The following is a 14,151-nucleotide window of genomic DNA, read 5'->3' as shown; positions in this document are numbered from 1 at the left end:
TAATAAACAAACGTATCAAATATACATCTGGTTAATTTCTACTCGTTAATAAACTCGAATACTAAAAAGTATTTGTTTAGTGGTAAATGAACTACCGAATCGAATATGCCCGAATTGTTATTCGAACAATTATCGAACCATTTATTAATTATTTGGTTCATTTCCACCCTTAGTTTTTGTTGATATCTCGGGATTTCAGTATTAGGGTCTGGGTTTTGAGGTAATTAAGCCGGAAGAAATTAGGAATTTCTTCATAGGGAATTAGGGTTAAGGTTCAAAGGAAATCAGGCACTATTATGAAGTGATGTTGAGTTTATACAAATTCTCCAATGAATATATATATCCACTTAAGTTGACATAAGCTCATATATATATTTATGCAAAATCAGATCTCAGACCTATTCCGTAAAAAAAGAAAGGAACATGAATAGGGTAGTAAAGCGGCTTTTCCGTGCCTTTCCCTTTAATTTTTTATGGAAATCAAAAGTTGATGGAATGTTCTATTATTTATACTCTTGTGTCTGGTTCATTCCATGAAAAATGGAAAAGGAACATAAGAATGGATGATGTGTATTAGTATGTGTCAGAATTCTAACCCAATTCCTCTCAATTTGAAAGGATGTTGCTTTCCATTAAAAAAAATCCTTTTTCTTCGCTTTATAGGATACACACTCTATAAAATAGAAATGAACCAAACTTAAGAATAAGAATACTATGGAATAACTTTTGGGAATTCTGACACTATTCATTCTCATTCCTTCCCCCCGTTCTATAAAATAGAAATGAACCAAACTTCAGAATAAGAATACTATGGAATAACTTTTGGGAATTCTGACATTATCCATTCTCATTCCTTCCCCCGTTCTACAATAAAACCCGAACCAGACAGCCCATAATATTTAGACCATTTCAGGTATAAACTTCAATAAATAACATGAACACGCACACCAATAAGTTTGTTAATTAATATATTAATCTTCAAAGTTTTGCCATCTTTATGGTGCGTACGTAATACATATAGTTACATATATAAACTGGGTTACAGCTAGCCAAGACCATATATATATATAAAGTCTTATACAATCCAATACATCGCTGCTAATTTTGTTGATCAGTGCAGATATGCTTGCGGTTTCTTGCCATCGTAAATCTTCTGTTGAATTCTTGAACCTGCAAGAAATTCCTTGTACCATCTTGCCGACAATTTCGGAGTTCTCTCTTGCGTATTGTAATTCACATGATAGAGCCCGAATCTCAAGGTGTAGCCATACAACCATTCGAAATTGTCGATAAGAGACCAAACAAAGTAGCCTCTCACATCTGCTCCTTTCCTACATTGAAAGAGAGTACATGATCGTCGTTAGTATGAACTCATATGTGTAAACAAGGTAGTTAGCCCAATCGAATAGGCATGTAAATCATAGCATGATTGTAGGGATTGTAAACAAGGTAGTTAGCAATCCTATAGGCATGTAAATCATGGCATAGCTTGATTGTAGGGATTGGGCTGTTATATAGGATCTGATTGTTAGGATTTGTTGTAATCCCTACCTTGTACAAATTGTCTATATAAAGAGAATGAAACCCACGGGGAAATTGTGAAGGCAAATTCAATTTCTTATCTTGGTATCAGAGCCTTTTCCAATCTACCCTCTCCATCACCATGACGGGTTCCAGCGCCTCACAAATCTCCGGCATCCTGGCTTCCTCCCCGAGCGACTCTACCATGTCTTCTTTCATCAAGTCTTCCACCATCGCTACTGCTATCACTTGCAAACTAACGCGCACCAATTTCTTGCTTTGGAAGGCGCAAGTCGTTCCCATCTTACGGGGTGTCCAGCTCTTTGGATACCTCGATGGCACTACACCGATGCCCGTCGCCATGGTGACTGAGGGAACCGACACCGATGCAAGGCAGGTCTTGAATCCTGCCCGTGCTACCTGGATCGTCCAGGATCAGGCCATTCTTGGTGGCCTCCTGTCCTCAATGACAGAGGACGTTCTGCCTCAACTCATCCGTCAGATCGACACGTCCGGCCAGTTGTGGGCATCACTCCACACCATGTTCTCCGCTCAGCACCGCGGGAACTCAATCCAGATCCGCGCGCAGCTCTCGAACACGAGAAAGGGCGACATGAGCGCAGCAGAGTATTATCAGAAGATGACGGGACTCGCTGATACTATGGCGCACATTGGACGTCCCATGTCCGATGAAGAGGTGATCGGCTACATACTCGCCGGTCTGGGGCCGGGCCATAGTGATCTCTTCACCGCCATCACTGTGCTGAGCAATCAGCGTGCGGTGACTCTTCCGGAGTTCTACTCCTATCTGATTTCTCATGAGACCCAAGCCACGCTGATGAGCGGCACGGCGGAGTTCACGTCATCCGCCAACAACGTCACGCGCCAGGAATCCAACGCTCCTCGTCGCAACAACAGCAACAACGGCTACACCACCACCAACAACAACCATAGGAATAACTACCGCAACGGCGGTGGTGGTCGCGGACGAGGCCGCGGCCGTGGCAGGAACAATGGTGGCCCTCGCTGCCAAGTGTGTGGCATCCCAGGCCACATTGCGTTGAACTGTCGCAACAGGTTCAATCACTCCTATCAGCCAGATGAATATCGTGGTGGAAACAGTGCGACCACGGGAGGCTACAACGGTGACACAAACTGGTATATTGATACTGGTGCTACGGATCATCTTACGAGTGATCTAGATCGGCTGTCCATCCAGGAGCGCTACCATGGCAAGGATCAGGTGCAAGTGGCCAACGGAGCAGGTTTGCATATTTCCCATATTGGTCATTCTATAATTTCCGGTTTAGATCGTCCTCTTGCTCTTAAAAATATCCTTCATGTTCCTCATATCAATAAGCATCTCCTCTCTGTTCATAAACTTGTTTCTGATAATAATGTCTTCATTGAATTTCATGCTGATGCTTTCTTTGTTAAGGACAAGGCCACGAAGAAAACGCTTCTACGCGGTAGGAGCAGAGGAGGTCTTTATCCAGTGCCGTCCAGCCGCTCCTCTTCCACCACTTCCCATCATGCATCGTCCAGTGTCAAGGTGTCGTCATCGCAATGGCATCAGCGTCTTGGTCATCCTACTTCCACAATTGTTAGGTCCATCTTGAAGTTAAATAAATTAGACTGTTCTTTTGATTATGAGTCCTCTGTGTGTGATGCATGTCAGCGTGCAAAGAGTCATCAACTCCCCTATAATAATTCTGTTCGTGTCACCACATCTCCACTTGAGCTTATTCACTCCGATGTTTGGGGGCCAGCTCAAGCATCTACTGGAGGTTTTAAGTATTATGTAAGTTTTGTGGATGATTACAGTCGTTATACTTGGATCTATCTTATTAAGAATAAATCTGATGTTGAACAAATCTTTTATAATTTCCAAAAACATGTTGAGCGACTTTTGAATTCCAAAATCCGCACTGTTCAATCTGATTGGGGTGGTGAGTATCACCGGCTTAATAAATATTTCCAGAGTTCAGGTATTTTGCACCGTGTTTCGTGCCCCCATACATCACAACAAAACGGAGTGGCCGAGCGAAAGCATCGTCACATCGTTGAAACAGGCTTGGCTCTCCTTGCGCACTCCTCCCTTCCTCTTCGGTTTTGGGATGAGGCTTTCTTGACAGCTTGTTATCTCATCAATCGCATGCCCAGTCGTACTCTAAACAACTCTACACCCATCACACGCCTCCTCAACGTAACACCTGATTACTCCTTTCTTCGCATTTTTGGCTGCGCATGCTGGCCAAGTCTTCGCAAATATAACTCTCATAAGCTTGACTTCCGATCCAAACTATGCGTCTTCTTAGGGTATAGTGCCATGCACAAGGGGTATAAGTGCTTGGACAAAAGTACTGGACGGATCTACATATCACGTGATGTGATCTTTGATGAATCACGTTTTCCGTTTGCTACCTCACCTTGTTCAGTCGCACCATCTTCTTTGTCCAGTGCTGTTTCCTTTCCTCAGTCTGAACCGGTAATTGTAAATGATCATATGCGAAATTATGACTTATCGCTCTTGTTGTCTAACACCTCAAATGCAGCTGCAGCTCCACCACCACCGGCGCTCATACCCACGCCTGTGATTCACGTCCCGGGCACATGCAGCATTGGGCCTGTTACACCTGGACCTGCTACACCGCCTCCCGGTCCAGAATCTTCGCTGCCTCCGCCTCGCGTCGATGCTGCACCATCTCCTGCATCTGGGCCTCAACTGGCCCAAGAACCCGGCAACCTTGTGCCCACGTTGCCTCCGCCTCGCATCGATGCTGCACCACCTCCTGCACCTGGGCCTCAACTGGCCCAAGAACCCGGCAACCTTGTGCCCGCGCATGCTGTTGCGAGCGATGTTGCTGTCCCAACTGATCCTGTTCAGTCTCCACATGGTGTCACTACACGTGGTCGTGCCGGAAAATCGTTTCCCAAGCAGCTCACCGACGGAACAGTTCGGTATGATCCGAACAGACGTGCTTTCTTCGCCGAGCCCACCTCACATCGACTGGCTCTCGCTGAGCCTGTTTGGCGCACTGCCATGGAAGCCGAGTTTGAAGCACTTCAGAAGAACAACACGTGGGCTCTCGTTCCCCGGCCGGCTGGTGTTAATATAGTCGGATGTAAATGGGTGTTCAAACTTAAGCAGCACCCGGATGGCTCTATTGATAAGCACAAGGCGAGGCTAGTTGCACGCGGTTTTACTCAGCGATATGGCGTTGACTATCAGGATACTTTCAGTCCGGTTGTGAAGCCTGCAACGGTTCGCTTGATTCTTGCCCTAGCTATGTCACGAGGATGGCAACTTCGACAGATTGATGTAAGCAACGCTTTTCTTCATGGCTTCTTGGATGAGGAAGTTTATATGCAGCAACCCCCTGGCTTCGAGGATTCCCGTCGGCCTCATTATGTGTGCAAACTCCAAAAGGCGCTCTACGGCCTAAAACAGTCGCCTCGTGCCTGGTTTTCACGACTTAGCGACAGATTATTCCAGCTTGGTTTTCAGTCTTCCAAGGCCGACACCTCTCTTTTCCTGTTTCATCATGGGGGCGTCACTATCTACATGCTTGTGTACGTGGATGACATCGTGGTTGCTGGCTCTTCTCAATCAGCAGTTGATCAGTTGCTGCGCGCCCTGTCTTCCTCATTTCCGATCAAAGATCTTGGACAGCTGCACTATTTTCTAGGGATTGAAGTCGTCTACAATTCAGGGGGAATCACCTTGATGCAGCACAAATATGCTTCTGACCTTCTTCACCGAGCTCACATGGAGAATTGTAAGAGCGTTTCAACCCCCATGTCTGTCACAGATAAGCTTGCTCGTGATTGTGGAACAGTGCTGGATGATGATGATGCTTTCAAATATCGAAGCATGGTAGGAGGTTTGCAATATCTTACATTAACAAGGCCAGATATTTCTTTTGCCGTTAATAAGGTATGTCAATATCTTTCCAAGCCCACTGATGTACATTGGGAGGCAGTCAAACGTATCTTAAGATATGTCAAGGGAACAGCTGCTACGGGACTTTACCTCCGGCGCTCCAACTCTACACTTCTGAGTGTGTTTACAGATGCCGATTGGGCTGGCTGCATGGATGATCGCAGGTCTACTGGAGGTTTTGCAGTATTTCTAGGTCCCAACCTGATTTCATGGAGCTCACGCAAGCAACCCACAGTATCTCGGTCCAGCACTGAAGCTGAGTACAAGGCCTTGGCTAATGGGACAGCTGAAGCAACGTGAGTACAATCCTTGCTGAAAGAATTGGATGTGTGTCAGCCGCGACCACCAGTATTATGGTGTGATAACCTTGGAGCTACCTATTTAACAGCAAATCCAGTGTTTCATGCACGAACGAAGCACATAGAGGTGGATTTCCATTTTGTCAGGGAGAAGGTTGCATTGGGCACTCTTGATGTCCGATTTGTATCTTCCAAAGATCAGGTAGCTGATTGATTCACCAAGCCAGCCACTCGCTACATGCTTGATCGCCTACGACACAATCTGAACCTTGTCATGGTTAAGATTGAGGGGGAATGTAAACAAGGTAGTTAGCCCAATCGAATAGGCATGTAAATCATAGCATGATTGTAGGGATTGTAAACAAGGTAGTTAGCAATCCTATAGGCATGTAAATCATGGCATAGCTTGATTGTAGGGATTGGGCTGTTATATAGGATCTGATTGTTAGGATTTGTTGTAATCCCTACCTTGTACAAATTGTCTATATAAAGAGAATGAAACCCACGGGGAAATTGTGAAGGCAAATTCAATTTCTTATCTATATGAACTTGTAAGCTAGCTGTACCCACCCCGTGCACGAGGAAGTGTCGTCGAGTACTGTGACCAGCCGTATCAAATTGAAACCCAATCCTGTAAGAAATTGGATTAATCCATCTAACCCAGCAATAGACGCGACAGGTCAGGGTTTTTGTATTTGGTCTGCTCTACCCTACAAACTTGTTAACTCATATTGATTTACTCGTCAATGCGTCGAGTATGCATACCCATTTAGTCACAGGGCTGGGTACGTGTTCTGCTTACGTGAGTAAGGTATCCGGATTTTGTTAGAACTAGGGTAATGCAACTCGTTTACCACCCCTAGACACGCGCGGCGTCCACGCGTCTGACACGTGTACGGCTTAACAATAGAAGTGTACTCATAAAAGCTGAAATGTTAAATGGAGTGATGTAACAACTATCCTTATTGTACTGTACCTCATGGCTGTAGTTAAAGAACTGAGGTAGCTCTGTAGAAAACGTATCCTATCGCTGTCATTGAGTAGATCTTCAGTGGGTGCATTTGTATTGCTTCCTTGTGGATAGCCTGCATGCATCATGGATAGCCCAAGCGCCTTAGTTTCAGCTCCTGAACTACATTGATACTTTAAAGCTGATGAAGTTAAAGAACTTTCGCGTCGATGTAAAATTTACCGTTTTCTGTGATGAACATGGGAACATTATCGTATCTTCGCACGATGTACTTGATCATGCTCTCCATGCCATCAGGGACAACAAAAATATCTGGCTTTGCTGTCTGCAGTTAATTAAGAATTCAATGAATGATATTAACATGCTTTATTTCAGCTGAGATGAATGGAGAAGGCCAAGCCTTCTTGTGTTCCTTCAATAAGCTACAATATAACTTTTATCATGTTATTTTCCTCACCGGAGCTCCAATTGGTTTTCCGTTTCTTCGGCCGGTGACGTAAAAATAGCCATCACTTTCAATTCCATCTAATTTACATGTTGAAAACATGCAATCTTTTGCATACGCGCTTGTGTAATGATTCAATCCGATGAAATCTAATTTGTATTGTAATTTTCTCCTGTCCTCCGATGAAATTGGTGGCAACCTTGAGCCTGCGACTTGGCGCATCTCGGGTAGATAATCTCCATGAATTATAGGATCGAGAAACCTAAAATCCCGAATAAGTGTTAGGGGAAAATCAAGGGAGAAACTCACTGGTGTTCCACAAATTTTCAATATATGAACAATGCATTCAGAATACACATTAAAAATAAAGATAGATAAAGAATATGGTTGAAGAAAGAAAAATAAATATGTTTCAGCTGTAATAACATCTATAACACGAAGAAAAAATAAAATAAAATAAATTGATATATGAGAGTAGAAGAGGTAATAATATACATAATATTGTGAATTTTCATATAGTCTCTTTGGAGAGCGTAGTTCATATATTTACCAGGCAACTTGATATGCTAAACCTCGTTGAGCTGCCAATCTGTCACCGGTATGTCCCTAAGTGGTTTCAGCCACTTTACAATGGACATCACAATACCAAATCAAATCCTCCCTTGTTTCTCCTAAAAAACATAAAAACAGAAAATCAGTTGAGAAGTATTTCAGACAAAAAAAATTATAACTTGGTGACATATATATATATATATATATATATAAAAATAAATATTATATATATTATAATATATATATATATATATATATATAATTTATATTAATAATATAGTACGCACCTGGTAACTCTTCTTGTACACTTCCACAGCGGTAGCATGAGACATGATCACATTATGTGCAACAATGTATGGCTCTAAACCAGAGTTACCAGAAGAACAATTACCAAATGGTTCTGAGCAACGTTTCGGAGGATAATCACCCGTGAAATAACCGTATTTCACCATCTCATTGGGTTCATTAAATGTGCTCCAGTATTTTACTCTGTCACCAAATGCCTTGAAACATACTTCAGCATAGTATCCAAAATCATCGCTTCAACAAGAGAAGAAAGGGACTCGTGAGGTAAGAACTCGTGTTTTTTTTTTTTTAAGATTCTTGTTCTGCTTATTCTGTTAGTGTCTCATATAATTGTCATGAAAAAATGGAAAAAGAAAACCTTTTGACTTGGTTGTTTTTTTTTTTTTTTGGTATTGAGTTAAAATTTTGTATGTTAATTTGTTAAAATTTTGTAGCTGCTGATAGCTCTAACAATATGACAAGTTCAGGAATTTATGTTATTTTCATAACCTATATATCCAACATCTGAAAGTGAAATTTACAAGCAGAAATCTCACGGAGGATTTTAGCAGAACCAAAACAAGGATGGCACCTTATCTCTGAACTCAACCACGCGCCATAACGGTCTTCAAGTTCTTGCGGAATGTCATAATGGCTCAATGTAAAAATGGGTTGAATGCTGCTCAATGTCATCAGGGGGGGGGGGGGGTGGGGGGGGGGGGGGGGGGGGGGGGGGGGGGGGGGGGGACGTGAACACTAGATGATCAGAAAAGATAATAACACATGCAAATTTGTTAAGCCTAAAATTAGATGCTACCTTTGAGCAATAAGGCATCGATCAAGTCGTTATAAAATTTTACGCCGATCGAATTGATTTCTCCAAACCTGCCTCCTGTGTCAAGGAACAAGATGCATACCTTCATGCTTTCGTTGGGAATCCTACATATAGTTAATGGTAGGTTCAGAACTTACTTGGTAATACTCTTGACCATGATATCGAAAATCTATAAGAGTTAACTCCTAGGGAATGCATTAGCTCCACATCTTCCTGTTCATGTTACTCATCTAGTCAGCTCCCCAATTTTTTCAACCAGCTAAATTCTAAAATTTGACTAGATCTGCAATATATAGCCTAGCAAAATATCTGGGGGCGGCAGATGACAGAATCTAATTTGAGAAAAAAGGGGCGAAAACTCAGAGGATATCATGTAACAAGAACTTGATTAAATAATTTATTTCTATACGGTATGATTAAAATGTGGACCATGTATCGGTGGTAGTGATCATCAGCAACATCTCCAGTGCTCCCATCCTTGATATTTCCTGATAAAACACCAAAATTTAAGGGAACAAGATTATGAAAGAAGTAATGCACGCGCTGATAAAACACCAAAATTTAAGGGAACAAGATTATGAAAGAAGTAATGCACGCGACGGGTTTTTATTTGTTTATTTTATTTTTTGAGCTAGGGGGTTACAATAGAAGAAAATTACTGTTTGTACTATTGAATGTTTCCATGTCTTGGTCAGCAAAGGAATATTCGAAATATAATAAATTATGCAAAAATTAATGTTAATAAAATTTTACCTGGCATGTGAGTAAAGACGTCCCAATTGTTCAGACTTTTGTTGCCTTCTAGATATCCACCTTCAATCTGGGAAAAAAAAAACAAAATAACTAGGTGAGCACTCCTGAAAATTAATATCTTCGAATACTTTTCGAATACAAACGTCTGTATACGAGGTTGTAGCAGGATGTGTCTGTAAATTGATATCCCAAAGCCATCCTGGAATTTATATGGACAGCCAAATGTATGCTAAAAAGTTTCTCATACGTATAGTCACACCCATAGGTATTTTGAGCAACTTTGGCAACTTTAACGATGCATCGCGGGTAGAAAACCTCCAGCTCATTCTTATTAGGTATTTTGAGCAACTTTGGCAACTTTAACGATGCATCGCGGGTAGAAAACCTCCAGCTCATTCTTATCAAAGAAAATGCGGTGCACAAAACCCGCTCGCGGGTAGAAAACCTCCAGCTCATTCTTATCAAAGAAAATGCGGTGCACAAAACCCGCTCGCAAAGAAGTTAGTAAATTTATTTTCTGAAAAGAAAAGTATACTGCAGGTTTGATCAGAAAGTGTGAAGTTGTATCTCTCCATTCCATATACTTCACAGTTTGTATGACAAAAAAAAAGTGTTCTCGTGATGATTCTTTACCTGATAGCATGAAGTTGCGGTGCCGAAGAGAAATGAAGAAGGGAAATCACTTCGATCCAGGCCAGTAGCCAGAGATATGAGCTCAAAAAGCAAACCAAATGCGAAAACTTTCTTCAACTCCATATTTCAAAACCCACCCTTTAATTTGTGCAGCTCCTGAATCTTTGTTAAGTTATCCTGCAGGCACTTTATATCTTCTATGTTATTACGAGCTTAATGCAGTGAGGTTTATATAGAGATTAGCTAGGGGTGGATATCGTTGAAGGAAAAATCAAATATCACACGAAAGTTAATAAGTCATGCGTTGCTTGTTGAAGGTGTTGAGAATTCACAGGCTAGTGACAGTGAAGTCAGACTTTTGTACATTTTGTCGAAGGTAATGTTTAAAGTTACAGTAAATTAAAGGGAAATCAGTAGACGATCGATTAATAAAAGCAAAAGATGGAAACTGGTGGTAATGAGAAGCTGCATAATTTGGTCCACACATGCCATTATCAGGCCTTGTCATAAGACTGTGTACGTGTTTAAGCCATTGAATAATAACGTGCAGTGCAGTTTTAGCAATATGTATGAATGATCTTTAATTACATTGAAATTTTCATGGTAATGATACGGAATATTTCTTCAATGCCACGTACGTATTGGTGTGGGAAATGCAAAGGATAAGGGCGGTGATCAGAAGTGGCTTAATTCAGACGTTTCCTCATGATGATTTTTGATGGATCTTGTGAAATTCTGCAGATTCAGGGAACTTCAATTCACACAAAAATTTTATGTACATCTTTGCTATCATCCCAACGGTAAACATCCACATCCGCATCAGCTTCCATGAGTCTTATGCTGCTGCTATTTATGATTATCGTGCCAAGTTTTTTTTTTTTTTTTGGGTCACCCTTTGGGTATATAACGAGATATAAACACGTTGATTGAAAATCATTATGAAATCAACCTATGCATGTACCTTTTTTTTTCAAATGCTATAGATATATAGAAAAGGTCTACACGGCAATCTCTTGCGAAAGAAAGGAGCAGCTAGCATTGTGTGAACCAAGTTCATCTGATTAACTTGTAAAGATCGAGTTGTTGATTAATTTCTCTTAATTTTAGATTCTCTTGTCGGTTGTTAATTACCAAACGAAATCAAACATCACAGAGGCCGGCAAGTTGATCAAACGCCATGCATGGATGCGTGTTGAATACAGTGGCGGATCCACAACCTCTCGTGTGGTGGTTCGAAATTAACGCTAATTTTTTTTTCAAATACTACTAAGGAAAGCATTAAAATAATAAACAAATAATAATAAAGAGAAAATAGGAGAAAGTAGAAATGTAAAGAGAAAATAAGGATTATAGGAGAAATTAGAAACATAAAAGAGCTGTAGGAGGTTTTGAACCTTTGACCTCTTTGAAGGTAAGCTAATGCTTATACCACTAGGCTACAAACTAACATATCTGAGGTGGTTCAAATGAACCACTTTGAACAAGAACAGATCCGCCACTGGTTGAATATGCTGAGAATTTACAGGTTACTGACAATGAAATCAGGTTTTGTAGATTTTGCCGTGTACATAGAAATGTTAAAAAGTCAATGTTACACTTTTCATGTTTTTTAAGGCAGTAAGTAACTTGTCATTTTGTGACGATATCTGCGAATAATCTTTATATTTGACGAAACTTTTTTCTTGGTAACGAAAAGGAATATTTGTCAACGTCACGCATGGCCAACGATAAATGCAATGGACAGGGGTGATTTGGACGAGCTTCTTAATTTTAGATTCTTTTTTTTTTTTTTTTGGTGATGATGTCTAATGAAAAATAAGTGCATATGTTTCTCCAGCTAGATAACTTCCCTATAATGTGTTACATCGCTCGCCTGTCCATTCTCTTTATGTTACATATCAATATCATGGAATTGGAATGACGATCTTAGAGTGTGACCAATATTGTTATATTTGGGGTCGTGTTTTCCATCCATCCAAGAGCTAGAATTTTGCCGGAGGCATCAACTATTCGCTTAAGGTAGTATTGAACTTTATCGATCCTTCCCCCTTCAAAAAAAAAAATCTAGATGTATAAATTTAATTATCGTGAAATGAGAAAAGAGCAAGGAGAAAAGCTCTTTCGTGAAGAGGGAAAGAATGGGGGAAAAAAAATAAAAATCTTACCCTCTGTGCATATTTTAGCTTACATTGGAATCGGTTACGCTGAACTTCGTTTTGAACTCTTTTAAGTAGATTAGGTTATACTCGTTTTCTCGCAGATTGTCGACTCTATAGCGACAGACTGACAGTCATTATTATTATTATTATTATTATTATTATTATTATTTGGTGGGATGAAATCGACAGTCCTTATTCTTATGGGCTGTTTGGTTGGTTTCCTAAAAACCAAGAATAGGAAATGGGAGTATGGAAATCTCCCATTTCCTATTGGGCTGTTTGGTTGGTTTCCTAAAAACCAAGAATAGGAAATGGGAGTATGGAAATCTCCCATTTCCTATTTTCAACCATTTCCATCCCTAAAACTTAACCCAACATTTAATAAAATATTATTTTATCATCCAACTCATCTAATAAAATATTATTTTATCATCCAACTCATTTATTATTTTATCATCCAACTCATCTAATAAAATATTATTTTATCATCCAACTCATCCAATAAAATATTACTTTTATCATCCAACATCTAATAAAATATTATTTTTATCATCACACCATCCAACTCATCTCATCTCATCCCATCTCATATTTAAAAATCAATCGCATCATCCAATAATATGGTGACAACTCATCTCATCTCCTTAAACTTTCATCTCCACCCATTTCCTCCAAAAAAACAAGGAAATTGATTTCCTTAAGTGTGGGTCACATCATCCAATAATATAATGACAACTCATCTCATCTCATCTATTTTCTTATTTTTAAGAATGAACCAAACACAAGAAAAGAACCTATTATAGGAAATATGTTTCTTATAATACATTTCCTTATTTTTTTTAGTCAACCAAACAACCTCAAAACAAATTTTCTTAAAAAATCACTCACATCATCCAATAAAATGATGACAACTCATCTCATCTCATCTCCTATTCTTTAATTTCCTTCTTTTTTTTCCAACCAAACAACATCAAAATAAAATTTCTAAGAAATAGGTTTCCTATTCTTTGATTTCCCTCTTTTTTTAGACAAACAAACAGCCTTATTCATGAAATCATGGATATATTTATTAATTTAGAATTCTCTTGACCTCGTATATATGTGGAGGAACTATTTGAATCAAATTCTTGTGACGTCTATATTGTGGACTCTAATAACGACAGTACGTCCTTTTCTTCTTTTATTTAATTATTTATGTTTCGTACGTACCATGACATTTATGGGGTGGGTAGGAGAGGGATAGGGGGGTGATAATCTTTCTTTTTCGTATTATCTGTCTACACATGCGTATATCATTTTTTTTGTCATGGTCTTGCTTGAAAAAATTGAATTGAATTGTATTGATTATTTTCCTCTTTAGATTGCTACTGCTACTCTGCTTCAAAAGTAAATAACTTGAGTCCGAATTTTTTCCTTTCTTCTAAGGAAACTGTAAAATAAGGACATGGGTAATTTTATATTAATTTTGAAATTCCAATTAGATGGTTTAACCACCAAGCCCTCCTTTACAATATACCTTTTTTTTGTAAATATTCTAAAAAAAAGGAAACATGCCTCCTTTAATAAGTTTGTGGATGGTTTTGGAAAAATGATAGTACAGCTATAAGATTAAAATTATCCATGTGAAAACTCTACCTCTTGTAATAAGTTTGTGCGGTAAAATGATCAAAATAACGCCAATAAATTTTGGAAAATAACACCCAATAAATTTTTAGTTTTGTTAACCCCGATAACTTTTCATAAATAACCTAATAAT

General features: G+C 39.7%; 1 protein-coding gene and 1 long non-coding RNA gene across 2 annotated transcripts; one reads left to right on the top strand and one right to left on the bottom strand.

The window, feature by feature from the left end:
- Positions 938–10,466, bottom strand: LOC109836371 (beta-glucosidase 18-like). The gene is given in 13 exon segments (XM_020404256.1): positions 938–1,331; positions 6,740–6,848; positions 6,956–7,058; positions 7,191–7,440; positions 7,729–7,774; positions 7,777–7,849; positions 8,018–8,270; positions 8,608–8,695; positions 8,833–8,907; positions 8,988–9,063; positions 9,280–9,338; positions 9,604–9,670; positions 10,237–10,466. Coding segments are annotated over 13 exon segments (1,542 nt in total). The 5' UTR covers positions 10,360–10,466; the 3' UTR covers positions 938–1,111.
- Positions 9,828–10,037, top strand: LOC109836372. The gene is made up of 2 exons (XR_002245938.1): positions 9,828–9,868; positions 9,939–10,037. It is a non-coding gene; the product is annotated as an uncharacterized LOC109836372 (long non-coding RNA).

This window comes from Asparagus officinalis, chromosome 4 (genome assembly GCF_001876935.1).
Source record: "Asparagus officinalis chromosome 4, Aspof.V1, whole genome shotgun sequence".
Lineage (NCBI taxonomy): Eukaryota > Viridiplantae > Streptophyta > Magnoliopsida > Asparagales > Asparagaceae > Asparagus > Asparagus officinalis.
Note: the sequence above shows the minus strand (reverse complement) of the source record. Positions and strands in the feature narration are given on the sequence as shown.